At 36.2% G+C, this 14,579-nt stretch overlaps 1 protein-coding gene across 1 annotated transcript in view; it reads right to left on the reverse strand.

The window, feature by feature from the left end:
- Positions 1–771: 771 nt before the first annotated feature.
- Positions 772–14,579, reverse strand: part of mboat2b (membrane bound O-acyltransferase domain containing 2b) — a 30,608-nt gene continuing 16,800 nt past the window's right edge. Inside the window, exons 3-13 of the mRNA XM_077220885.1 lie at positions 14,269–14,346; positions 10,015–10,110; positions 9,872–9,927; positions 7,888–7,942; positions 7,467–7,650; positions 6,620–6,812; positions 4,206–4,309; positions 4,051–4,115; positions 3,156–3,288; positions 2,122–2,273; positions 772–2,022 (exon numbers count right to left, since the gene is read on the reverse strand). Of these exons, the coding sequence (XP_077077000.1) occupies positions 1,866–2,022; positions 2,122–2,273; positions 3,156–3,288; positions 4,051–4,115; positions 4,206–4,309; positions 6,620–6,812; positions 7,467–7,650; positions 7,888–7,942; positions 9,872–9,927; positions 10,015–10,110; positions 14,269–14,346 (1,273 nt within the window). The 3' untranslated portion in view covers positions 772–1,865. The remainder of the gene's footprint in view (positions 2,023–2,121; positions 2,274–3,155; positions 3,289–4,050; positions 4,116–4,205; positions 4,310–6,619; positions 6,813–7,466; positions 7,651–7,887; positions 7,943–9,871; positions 9,928–10,014; positions 10,111–14,268; positions 14,347–14,579) is intronic.

Consider the following 14,579-nt stretch of genomic DNA (forward strand, 5'->3'; position numbering starts at 1 on the left):
ACACTTTCACTAGTTCAAGGTCAAACAGTCATTTGCAAAACAAAAACGTGTAATTTCCACCTAAATTATGTTGTTGCGTTTGATGTCATTTGATGGCAATGGTCAACTTCTTTGTTTTGCTATAGCTAAGGCTGATTTTATAACTGACTTTTATACCCTAAATATGCAAAACTGCATAATTTGACAAAAATAGATATTGATTGTAAATATTCTATTCATAGTGTGATATTTTTGTATATGTGGTTATGTTTGCCTGTAAAGCGCTTTGAGAAAGCAACTTTAAAAGGTGCTATATAAAATAAATGTATTATTATTATTTAATTTGATTTTTCCTTCACACATCACATTACAGCTCTTCCCTGATATGCTTGTCTCCAAAGTAAAAAACAATAAAAATAAATATATATATATATATATATATATATATATATATATAAACTTCTGACTAAACTTTATTATTTTGTTAATAGTTATAAATACTTATACTTTTTCATACATTATGAAGGGTAAAACAAATCTATTCTAATTGAAAAGTAGCAGACATCCCTATATCATGTCAGCAAGATCAAGTAACTTCTTGTTATCTGTAGTGGCACAAAGTGCATGGTTTATGTCTGCAGAGCAAAGAGCAGATGTTGAGGACTGCTCAGGTTGATGCATTCTAGAATTATTAATGTTTCAAACATTTCACTACAGATTAATTAATGTTTAACAATAGCATGCACATTATCTTTGCAAAATAGTTACTCAGAAAAAAAATACACCACAAAATAGTAAAAAGACCTCTTTTAATCACATAATTAAAAAAAAAAAAATTTGTACCAGATCCACACAGCGAACATAATACGGTTCAAACAAATCCAGTGGACATCCTCTATCATTTCATTAAACTTCAACACAAACATCAGCTTCATTTCCAACCTTAAGCAGGCCAAACTCTGAAGCTGACTGATGCCATACAAAATGTGCATTACTGTGCATACAGAATCACTGCCTGCCTGACTCGAAAAAGTCATGCAATTAACAGTACTATCTTTTATTTTTTTTATTTTTTTTTATAACTCTAACATTCCAAAATTCCCAGTTTAGACTGAGAAATACTTTCAATGATGAGAAAATAATCTCTGGTCTTTAGAGTGGAATGTATTATGTGTAACTTTCAGAGTTTATGTGAAGACTAAATGGACAAGACGTTACAACAGACCATAACAAACATAACATTGACAAAGAGCGAAGAGCCCAGTTTAAATGGTTCAGCCATGGAATTAAATCTCAATTCAGACTTTCTGACTTGGAAAAAGAACCAATTTGTCTTAAAATTTGTGGACATTATTTAAACTTTTTGTTGCACAGACATCCTGCATTTTTTAAACTTCATTTTTCCAATAAATCCATTATTATTTTTCCTGTTAGTTTAGTTAGTCATATTTATTTTTACCCCTGCGACATGAAAACTCTGTGACATGAATTGCCTGCTTTCTGCAACTGATAAAGGCCTTGTCCCTTGCAAGAAAATCCAATTTACAACCTGATACAGTACCACCAGGTTAGGACACTAATACTTGCTGTGACAACTGGGATTATAAAGGCAAGGTCACATGATTCTATACAAGTGTTTTCTTGGCAATAAAACTCTTCTTATAGCAGTCAGACTCAGGTTTGATTCCATCATCTCAAATCACTGTCGAATCCCAGTACCACTATACTGAGTCAAGAGATGACTTACTCTATCAGTCCAGATAAAGGCTGGTTTGTTGGTTTATTTGTGAGCTTTAGTATATCTGACTCTCTTCATGTGTGGCTGGAGAATAGGTACATTTGCCCAGTCTGTGTGTGGTGAGAAGTTTGGTAAGGTGTTCCAGGACTCATGTGGCTTTCGGTTTCTGGTTGCTGTTGCTGTCTGTGCTCTCCAGGCTCGGTTGTACAGCAGACTGTTGCTCTTTCAGCCGCAGGTGGCGTGGTTTCACAGGCAGAGCAATGGCCAGCAGTATACAGCCTATGTGGATGCAGAAGTACCGTGACCTACAGAGTGATGAGACAGCAGAATGTCATGAATGAAGACAAAAAAAACAAAAAGAAAGTTCTGCATTTTTAGTATCTGTTCTTGTTTGTGCTGCCAACCTGTAGAACTTGAGCGAGGGGCCCACAGAAAGCAGCACAAAGGGAACCACTGTGTAACAAATGGCAATCTGAGTAGCCGCCCATGTGATGACATCATACACAAACTTGTGAGTTGGTGAACCCAAGAAGTACGGTCTTACATTGTGCCTCACCTGAAGGAGAAAAGGGAACACTACATTAAGAAAGGGAGGAATAACAACTTTAACCCACAGAGACCCTGATATTCATGATGTGTTATTTTTTTCACCCTTAAAATTTTCTTTAGGAAGAAATTGATGTTAAAATCATTTTGTTTAGGCAAATTATTCATCACTGTACAATTTGGGGGGGAAAAAACCAGTAAGTATAAAATCATGAAAAGTTAGTAAATTTCACAATTTGACAATTTAAACATTGTAATAAATATGTATATCAAAGCAAAAGCATGTTCTAAATATAATGTATTAATTGTAACACCACTTTCTGTAATTAAAAAAATATTTTATTAAATAAATAATGTTCAAATAGTCGTTCTATTGAATAACATTCATTGAATAGGCTTTAGTGTGTGAGAACAAATCTACAAAAGTTTGACCCCTAATGCCAGGAGTTGCATTTTTACTATGCTTGAAAAATCATCTCAAATTGATATACGTTCAAAGTTTCAGGGCATATAAGGCTTTTTCATTACTAGTCGTGTAAAAATAAGATACAACTAAATGGCACATGCTTCATTTATTCCAAAATTGTTATGAATTCAATAAAAATGCACAAAAGATTTGTGATAAATTTCAGTCTCAGCTACTGTGTAGTATTGTAGTGTTATGTAATAGCTTTATCATAAGTAGTCGTGTACTGCATGTATCGTCTGCACTTCTCTCTTTTTTTCTTTTAATGTCATTTGGTTTCATCAGCCATACCAATAGTTAATCTGCCCACTGGGAAAAGTCCCAGTGCTCTTCATGGCGAAACAAATGGCAACATCTAATTTAAGTGAGAGGAATGTTCCCTATCTGAAGAGTATTTCATGTTTGGTAGAGTGTGATGTCACTCACAGCTCTGGCTGCAAGAGTGATGACGATGCCAGTGAGGAAGGTGAGGTAGTAGCCCGGGTAAGCTCCATGCCACATGGCTGACAGCAGGAAGGTGGCAGCAGTGGGATTGTAAGGACAACGTTCATAACACACCCTACAAGACAACATAGTGTCACACAAAATAAAACACTATGCAATAAGAATTTTAGCATGCAAATGCAAGAAGCAAGGAAATGATTCTTCCTCTTTTCATCTAATGCTGTGAATCTTAGTATAGTTTCTGTTGATAGCCTGTTTCCCTGTTTAATTATTGATCATAACTGGGTAATTATGAATATTAGTAGATGGATCTGTGGTGATATTCCTCATACAATCTTGGTCACACATTATTTTAAACAAGCACAGCATTTGTGTAGTTATGAAGGTAGATGTGTGACAGGTAAAAACAATATCGTTCAAGGGTCTGAGGCCGGTAAGATACAAAAAAAAATGAATACTTTTATTCAGATGTTATGCTTTTATGTTAAAAAAAATTAATGTTACAAAAGAATACTGAAAAAAATGTCACGGTTTCCACAAAAATACTAAGCAGCATATTATTTCTTCAGCAGCAAATCAGCATGTTAGAATGATTTCTGAAGGATCATGTGACATTGAAGACTGGAGTAATGATGCTGAAAACTCAGCTTTGCCATCACAGGAACATATTACATTTTAAAATATATAAAATCAGAATACAGTTGTATTAAATTGTAATAACATTTCACAATATTACGGGTTAAAAGTGGGTTTGACCAAATAAATACAGCCTTGGTGAGCATAAAAGATTTCTTTTAAAAACATAAAAAATCTTTATCAGCCCCAAAACATTTTAACATTACTGTACAATAGCACAATGTGCTCTTCCTGTTCTTACCTCTTAAGCCAATGTGCTGTTTGGATGTTCCAGTTATCCAGGAATACCTTAAAGCTTGTGGCAAGCTGAAAAATATAGAGTTGACTTGATTGATTATGACACTTCTGATTCATTCAGGGTCAGGGGAAAAAAAACACAACATCAGCTCAACCGACCTCTATATTCATAATCCTGAGGTTGGAAATGAGATCCCACCGAGGCAAACCATCACTGTCGTAGCCATTAAAGCCAAATCCTGCTGCGTTGTTGATGGCATCAGCTATTTGGAAATACACCATGAGTGTCAAGATACTCTCATATCAACCATAATAAAAGTTATGACACCAAAAATAGTGTATCCATTTATATAGTGTTATATTTGAGCAAGAATGTAATTGTCAAATTAGGCATTTATGAATTCTGGATATGTTTGATGTAGGGTTTCATATTTCGAAGAAGTGTGTAATGCAAGTACTATAAATAATGGTAAAATCTTGTTGTTACTATTTCAGAATTTACTACATGAGATGAATTGTTGCACAGGAATATGTATTTCAGTTCCATCTTTTGTCTGAAGGGGGCATTAAAACACAAGCCATTAGGACCAAGTCTGTGTTGTGTAAGATGTTGATCCCAATTCAAATGGGTCACACAACCAGTCCTCACCACAGATGATGGATGAAGCATCCTAATGTGTAATTAATCATGCCCGAGGTACAGCATAAATGATAATGATGGAACGTGAAAGACATATTGCTCGTGCTTGATTAAATTATTCTTTCAAGTATGGTTAAACAGATATATTTATAACACATTAGGAAGATAGAAAGGACAACTTGGAAACAGGAAAACAGACTAATAGACAGAAGCTTCATGCCCATTCAAAATGAGGGGTCATGTGCTTGACATTAATATGCCAAATGGATTCCAATACATACATGCACTGATCAGCCACATTAAAACCCCCTGCCTAATATAGTGTAGGACCCCCATGTGCTGTCAAAACTGCTCTGTTGCGTTGAGGCATTGACTCAACCTCTGAATGTGTCCTGTGGTTACTGGCACCAAGACATTAGCAGCAGACCCTTTAAGTCCTGCAAGTTGCGAGGTGGTCCAGCACATCCCATAGATGCTCAATTGCACTGAGATCTGGGAATTTGGAGGTCAAGGCTATACCTTGAAGTCTTTGTCATGTTCCTCAAAAAAAATTTGGAGTGTGACAAGGAGCATTATCTATTATACAGTAACTCAAATAACCACTCATTACAAATAAGGTATGCAGAAGAGCATCTCTGAATGCATGTGAACCTTGAAGCAGATGGGCTACAGCAGCAGAAGACACCAGGTGTCACTCCGATCAACTACGAACAGTAAAATGAGGCTACAATTCGCACAGGCTCACCAAATTTGGACAATAGAAGATTGGAAGAACAATGAGTCTTGATTTATGCTGCAACATTCAGATGGTAGGGTCAGAATTTAGTGTAAAAAACATAGAAGCATGGCTCCATTCTGCCATGAACAATTCAGGCTGCTGGTGGTGTAATGGTGTGGGGGGAATTTCTTTTCACACTCACACTATCACACTTTTGGTCCCTTAGTACCAATTGAGCATTGTTTAAACGCCACAGCCTACCTGAGTATTGTTGCTTACCATGCCCATCCCTTTTATAACAACAGTGAACCAATCTTCTGATAGGTACTTCCAGCGAGAATAACGCCATGTAACAAAGCTCAAATAATCTCAAACTGGTTTCTTGAACATGACGATGAGTCAACTATACTCAAATGGCCTCCAGAGTCACCAGATCTCAATCATATAGGGCAATTTTGGGACGTGGTGGAACGGGAGATTTGCATCATGGATGTGCTGCCAAGAAATCTGCAGCAACTGCATGATGCTATCATGTCAATATGGACCCAAATCTCTGAGGAATGTTTCTGCCACCTTGTTGAATCTATGCCACAAAGAACTCAGGCAGATCTGAAGGCAAAAGGGGGCATACGTCAGGAAACCCCTATTTTAAATTTCCATAGAGGCAGGAAGATTTTTATTTTTAAAGGCCAGTTGTTTCATTGATCCAAGATACTATGCATCATGATAAAGCTCCCTTGGCCTTTGGAATTAAAAAAGCCCCACATCATCACATTCCCTTCACCATACCTAGAGATTGACGTGGGGCACTTTCCATAAGATCATCTCAATGCAAATCAAACCAGCTATTAGGCTAACTGAAATAAATTCCAAAAGATGATTTTTAATGCCTCTTTTTAGTTAACTTTAGTATGGGTGTGTTCACTTAAGCTAAGCACTGCATGTAGGGGGAATAAGATATGATCAGTCTGCAAAAAGGCAGTTATATATATATGTGTGTGTGTGTGTGTGTGTGTGTGTGTGTGTGTGTGTGTGTGTGTGTGTGTGTGTGTGTGTGTGTGTGTGTGTGTGTGTGTGTGTGTGTGTGTGTGTGTGTGTGTATATATAGAAGATTGGCTTCGACAAATTATTATCTTTTAAAATGGATCAAAACAAGAAAAGGAGAGGGAAAGCTAGACAGATGGGAAGAGAAGGAGAGGCAGGAAATCCACGCACCCAGAGTCCAAACAAAGTAGTATTTAGGCCGGGTGGTCAGCATGGACAAATACAGGTAGACCACCTGAGCATAGAAGGGTGTTGTGGCAATAAAATCATCATCAACGTTACGCTCCACAGGACAGACTTTGCAGACGGAGAGGAAAACCAGCAGCGAGATGAAGCAGGTGGCCAGTTTCCGGATGACCTCTGACTGTTAAGCAACAGAAATGGCACAAACTGATATGAATTTGAAATAAGCCAATCATACACATTTTAAGAATAGTTTTATATAACAAAAAATACCATTCAAAAGTTTGGGGTGAGTATGTTTTTTTAAGAAATGAATACTTTTATTCAACAAGGATGCAATTGATCAAAAATCCGATTTAGGACTTTTACATTATTACACACGTTTTCTATTTCAAATAAATACTGTTCTTTTGAACTTTCTGTTCAAAGACTCCTGGAAAAAAAAAATCCACAAAAATATTAAGCAGCACAACTGTTTATAACACTGACAATAATAAATGTTCCTTGAGCAGAAAGTCAGCATATTCAAATAATTTCTGAAGGATCATGTGACACTGAAGACCGGAGTAATGATACTGAAAATCCATCTTGCCATCACAGGAATAAATTACATTTTAAAATATATTCAAATAGGAAACAGTGATTTAAATAGTAATTTTAAACAGTTTGTACTGTATTTTCAATCAAATAAATGCATCCTTGGTGAGCATAAGAGACTAAGAGAAAAAAAATCTTAACAACCCCACACTTTTGAAGATTTTTTCAGCCTTTATGCTATTTGTGTACAAACTGAAGTTATTGAAAAGAAAAATACAAACGACTAAGTAAAACGAACATTTGGTGATGGGTCGTTCAGTCTGCTCTTCCCATTGACTTTTCCCTTGGTCTCAAGCTCTCTGTGCCGATACGGGGTGCCCTCAATGAAGGCAATGTAATCGTTATAGGAGCAGGTGGGACCAGCCAATATGCCCATGAAATTACAGTTATAACTGAAGTACTCCAATAAACTGGGCATCCGTCTGGATGAAACACAAACACGGAAGAAAAGAGGATGATTTTAGAACTGCATTACATTATATCTAGTAGACCTGAGCTTACAGGTATAAATATAAAGGGCAAAGCAACTATTTTTCTAGACCACAACCATATACACTCAGTCCTTTGTTTAATTTTGTCTTTGTATTGTACAGTAAACAGTTACATTTAAAGCTTCTTTTATAAAAAAAAAAATAAAAAAAATAAAAAAAACGACATACCTTATAGCCAATCGTTTTTGACCCTGGTTGAGCTGATCTTCCTTCCTCGCCATTCCTGTTAACATAAAAAAAATATCAAAAAATTACATATATAAATATATATGTGTGCGTGTATATATATATATATATTCACACCAACACCGTCAATCCATAATAAAAGTTCCAGATGGTAGATTACTTTATTTCTGCTTGAGGAACTGTGATCTGTGATTCAGAAAACTTTCATTCATTGTAACTGCATGGAAAAGATGAACCAGAACATTATTTGAAAATGCCTCCTTTTTCCGGTTTCCACAGAAGAAACAAAGTCATGTGGGTTTGAAATGTCACAAGGGTGAGTAAATGATGACAGAATTTAAATTTGTTGCAGAAATATATCTTTAAACTAAATATAGCTTGAAATCTTGACGTTTGAATCTGAGCACAGAGGAAGTATTGTACCTGCTTAGCTTTTGAGCTTGTGAGAAGTGGTTTCATCTAACAATCCCTGGCCTCTCTCTGATTTACAGAGGGAATTAGAGAGGGAAGAAATGTGCTGTAAATTGACTTGGCTCAGAGTTCATGTGGTCGACTCATGAGTCTCCTCTGCCTCAGTTGTTTGTCTTACTGCACACCCGACACGATAAGACAAGGCAAGGCGGCCCATCGTAAGTGGCTTGAATTATTTCTTCTTGTTGTATTGCAAGGCTTATGCACATTACAAGACGAGCCACTTAAAAAGTTTTCATTAAGGTTTATGTGCGACCCAGCGAGCAGCACCAGGTCAGAGAAAGAGCTTCACTTACAATAGGCCCTAACATGTACCAGAGGTAGTGATGGAGTTTAGCAAGGCATTCTATTGGGGACTTTGTCCTATTAGTGTCCTACGGACCATAGGGAATATCAATGACAGGTTATTCAGGGCAACAGGTGAGTGAAACCACTTTATAAGAGTCCTGATGGACAGCTTACATACAATTTATATCACCCAGTGAGTAATTTTATATCACGCTAAGAATAACAGAATATATCACGATATAGGTATTTGTTCTGGAAATCAATAAAAAAAAAAATAACCAACGTGGTAATACCAATTTCTGGATTACCCAGTGAATTAAACACTTTCCAAATGAAAGGTACTTCATCACATTAACAGACATTAACTAAAATATTAACCTTCATATTATGTAACAAGCTAAAAGCAGACTCTAAAAGCATGACTTTAAAAACGCATAGCTGGCACATCTGTGACACCACATCAACCTAATTCAACTACAGTGGAGTTATTATTGTTAAAAAAAACTCAAAAGAAAAAACCTTTCTGTTAATTGACAAAAAAAACAAACATAACGGGGAAAGATTTAAACTAAACTATATTTGACTTTAATTATATTATACTTAAATTACATATTATATTTGAATGACTTCACAAATTAATTTCAATTCAGTTTTAGATGGTACATCATAAAAAAGTAAAACTAAAAACTAAAACAGTAACTATATAAAAATAAAATAAACTTAGAGTTCAGAATTTTAACTGTGCAGCATAAATAGTAAAGACAAAATGTGACACGATATTAGCCATAGTATCAGCCAGTCCTACACTTGCACTAGAAATCCAGTGAGGTTACAGCAGAGAGGACAAAAGCAAATCTAAAGGGAATCTGCTCTGTTCAAAAGCTACTCCATGACAAAGGTTTGCAGGCCAGCAGATGAACTCAGCAGAGGACTGAGAAATGAATTAGTGGTAACGGTAATAGTGTCAAGAGCCAGTGGAAGATGGTGAGCACTCATCATAAGGGTAATATGTCACCCTGTGGAACAATAGAGGGATGAAGAGAAGGAGGGAGGCTTGTTTTCATTTGCTTTCATTTCATCCCACTGCCTTCCATTTCTTTAATTAGTTTCTCTGGCCCTTTGGCAGCACATTTGACAATCACAAAGCAGCCGCCTGGAATAGCATCCAGAAGCATTTGGATTTGGATTTAACCAAACACACACTCACCATCATGGATCTCAAAAGCCACACTGGTTATCTTCTGTGTGATGACCATCATAGGCCTGTCAGGGAGAGAGAAAGAATAAAAAATGGGTACACAACAATGACAATGAAGCTTAGAAACCTCACATAGAAAGGCATATTCTTACCCTGTGAAATCGGCAGAGTACATGCCGTAATCAAAGACGTAAACCCGGGTGATTTGGCAGAAGCTAAGATAACCCAGGGCGACCACCAAACAGTATCTGCAATGTGAACCAAAGAGCATGTTTCACATCCAAGCCACTTCAGATGCATTAATGTACTTATAACCATTTTTCTTTAGGAAATACAAATAAATTGTAGTTTTATAAGAGCTTTGATATCATGAAGGCCTGAAGGATGTCATACTGAGATTTTTTGCGATCCATTAAAAGCCAGAAACAAGTACAAACATTATTTTGAAAAAAGAAGAAAAACTAGCAAAGAGCTCAGTGATGTTTCCAGAAATGAACTCTCAACCTGGGTTGAGGGCTTTTGATCTGCAGTCTAAACAGAAGACGAAGGGTGTGTGTGTGTGTGTGTGTGTGTGTGTGTGTGTGTGTGTGTGTGTGTAGATAGACCATTATTCTCTACCCAAATTAATGACATTATTGCTCCCTATTATTGTACAAATGGTGAAAAAGGATGTGGAAATTAAAATGGAGGTAGAAGATGAGAAAAGCACATACATAGTCTCACACACACACACACACACACACACACACACACACACACACACACACACACACACACACACGCGCGCGCAGGTGAAACTGTTAGTGCCATAGAGGCGTTTCATTATCACTGTCAGATATACTGCATGCGTTTGCTCAGTTTGTTTGGTATTTTTACATGGCTCTCTGGCAAACTGGATTCTGATTGGCCAATTGTTCACACAATTTTGCAAACTGCATTACCTATCACTGACTCACGCAATACATTTTCTACAAAGCTGTGCTAGTTTTACATCTCTTGTATCATGTTATGGCAGAATGGGGGCCAGGGCCTACACTGAGGTCTCAGCAAACTTCCAAAAGGCCTCAATATGATACTTTTTTTTTTTTAATTCTTTGAAGAGCCAGAATTGTATTGAAAAATCTGGATATAGGAATCCTAATTTTAGAAGTGTGATTTCTAGACCTGTAATAGTCACGTAAATTATTAAAATTAAAATAAAACTGCATGAGCATTTTTATAATGAATATAAATTTCTCTAGTATATTCAACTTTTTTGTTTGTTTTGCGAGAAATCCAGCAAATCACAAACAACTGGAAAAGTTATAGGAGTCATAGGACCTTTGAATATCGTTTCTTCTCCTATTATAAAATAATAATTTTTGCACCGTATGTATGATACTTATGTAAGTAACTGCGTAAGCTTGATAAATGGACAGTACGACAAAACAAACCTTAACAAATCTCTATTTTTTCTGATCATTCGGTTTGCCAGGTTAGTTTTGTTTGATGCATTTAGTAGGAAGTAGGATATTCTGCTTTGTTTCCTGAGTCATTACTAAGTCAGGGAAAAAGTAGTGTGGACAAAATGCAAACGTGAATGTTGATATCTCACAATAAGTGGTTTTCTAATGTACATGTAAACATACTGATTGAGAGCTGTGTAAGACATCAGTCACAGCTTCTTCTTTTTTTTTTTTTAAGTAAATCACAAAAAAAATGAAAGTCCCAAACTATTTTGCTTCTGATGTGTTCACAGTTAGATGACAACAGGGGGTTATTAGTCCAATAATCTCACGGTTTTAAAATGTAAGATGTTTTATCTCACAGACAAAGTAAAAAAATCAGCTATAGCTTCAAGGGACTAGCACAACAGAAGCTCACAGTCATTCTCATTATTTCTTATACACACACACACACACTCGAGCTTTAGTGATGACACATTCAGCTCAGGTCCCCAGACACTGCAGGTGCGAGTACAAAGATAGACTCGGTGTGCGTTTTGTCCGTGTGCTTTCCATTCAACAATGCAAGTGTGTTTTGCAGGTCTGCAAAACTGTTTGCCCAGCTAAAGGCGGACAAAAATAGAATGGTCTCAACCGCTGTATGTTTCCCAAAACGACACAACCATTCACGTCAATCGCCTTCCTACACAACTCACCAATAGAAGACAGAAAAAGGAGGAAGAATTGTCTACCTTAACAACTGCCCCTGAATGTTCCGAAGACAGTAATATCACCTCATTTGAAACAAAATGTCCCTAAAGGGCCATTTAGCAAAAGTCTGACATTGAGGCAGTTTTATATTTACCACCTAGTAAGAAGGTTCTGGCAGCTGGCAGGAGACAGCAGCAGAGAAATAATGGAAGATTTTATTACACCCATGAGGAGGACAGTGACTGATGGTCAGCCAGTGAAGGGAATGATGTCTTTCTCATTATAATTATCTTTGGGTCAGTTTTCAACTCTTTCATCAGAAGAAAGGGCACGATTTCCATCTGCATGGACCTTAGTTCACCTTTTGAATGAAAAGGGGGCCATGAAGGATTCACGCACGTCTGCTCAATAGGTTCTATTGAAATTGAAGTTTTTTAATGTAATAGTGTTCACAACCAGTTGTACTTCTGTATTGTGACATATTTCCTAATGAAAAAGGACATGCAATAACAAAATAAAAATGGACTGTACTTCATTTTAATCAACAGGAATTTGATTGAATCGATTGGGTTGAATAATGAACTCTTGCTGATGTCAACAAAAAAGAAAAATAATTTCAGAGGCAGAGCCGCAAAAAGTTTACACTACCGTTCAAAATTTTGGGGTCAATAATATACATATTTTAAAGAAATTAATAATTTTATTCAGCAAAGGTTATTTATAATGTTACAAAAGATGTATCTTTCAAATAAATGCTTTCTTTTGAACTTACTATTAACCCAAGATCCTGAAAAGAATGTTTCACAAAAATATTAAGCAGCACGACATTAATGATAAGAAATGTTTTTTTGTTTTGTTTTTTGACCACCAAATCAGCATGTTACCCATGCTGGCAAAACGAATCGCAATGAGCAAATTTTCAAAAAGGAGTTTATTAGAAATGAGAGTAATTGTCACATTCTCTATTACAAATTCTTCAAAATTGTGATTTGTTAGAATCAGACAAAAAATGACTGAGCAACACCTGTTTGAAGTCGATAGGGGACACAGTCAATTTTGTTTCTTTTGTTTGTAAAGTTTTCTGAAGGTTCCAAAACAAAATCATCAAGCAACCATACCTTAAAATCCCTGGTAATACCACCAAATTTGGCACACACCAAGTAAAAACCAAATATCTATAGGGAATTTGAATATATATAATTTCAACTTTTTCCCCCATAATACCACAAATGTTTGATTAATATTACTGAACAGTAATATATAGACAGGCTATATATTAAGACCTATTGTAGCGCACAAATCCAATATAAATGTTACACATCAGATGTTTTTCCCCAATAAGTAACCACAGACAAATGCCAACAAACACCAAGAAACGAGTTGGCAGTTGGATTTAGAATTGTATGGTCATTCAGGTGAAAACAAACCCTGACCAACGCCAACAGACCCCAAACCAACAAACGTGTTTGTCGGTGTTTGTCTGTGCGGTGTGAATTAAAAGATAATGTTTGCGTGAATACTCACCAAGACAGATATTTTGAAATACTGTAATTCTGTGTATGTGTGTATATCGGGATCATGCGCTGTCGTGGCATCTTTGTGCGCACGCTTCAGATGCGTCGGTCAGCGTGAGAAAGATTTTGTTTGAAAATCACATTTCATTGGTTCATGCCATCGAGAAATCGCTATGAATAGTCACAAAGTCAGAATGCTGCGCTTTAAAATAATACCAAACTTGTGCTGAGGTGAAGCACAGTCGTCGAGAAGCAAGCAGAGAAAAATGCCATTTTTCAAGGTACTCTTCTCAGAAAACATACAAATAAAGATACTTATAGATGTTCAATTGCCATTTGGAGCTTTGGGATCGCTTGACGAGGGCTTAATGAACAATTTTTTGAGGAAAACTCAAATTTGACCAAAATTGACATTTTTCACTTATTTTGCCTGAAGCTCTTATCCAGCATGGGTCACATGTTAGAATGATTTCTGAAGATGTGAAAATGGAGACTTAAGTAATGGCTGCTATGATTTCACATTACATTTTATAATATATTAAAATAGATACATTTAATATAAATGCAGCCTTGGTGAACTTTTAGTCAGTTTATTAGCTTTGAGGCAGTATTTGCAATATGTAAATACAGGAAATGCTGCACTTGCACAGCCATTTCATTGGGTCTTTAATAAAGTAAATAACATTAATTTAATGTTCCCTTTGATGTTGATTCAGATCAAGTCAATGATTCTAAAGATGTAAAAATATGGACTCACTTGTGCATGTGCTCAACTCCGGTCAGAATCATTATGCCGTAAGTAATGCCGCTCTGGAGAAGGAAATGAAGCGCATACCTGTAGAAAAGAGAGAAAATGCTGTTTCTAAATGCAGTACATTTTTGCTTCATTATGTAATGCTAAATATGGCAGCAGTAGGAATAGAGTTATATGTTGCCGTTAAAAGAGCCAATGAAATTTTTGATACAGGTAAGGCCTGTGTTTTTTACTCTTTATGTAAATGCAAATTACCTGGATAAGTATGAAATATCTTGTTTTTTTAGTGAAATGTGTGTGTATACACTGTGTGT

Source organism: Siphateles boraxobius, unplaced genomic scaffold (genome assembly GCF_051911475.1).
Source record: "Siphateles boraxobius isolate OS27281-9 unplaced genomic scaffold, OSU_SipBor_1 8, whole genome shotgun sequence".
Lineage (NCBI taxonomy): Eukaryota > Metazoa > Chordata > Actinopteri > Cypriniformes > Leuciscidae > Siphateles > Siphateles boraxobius.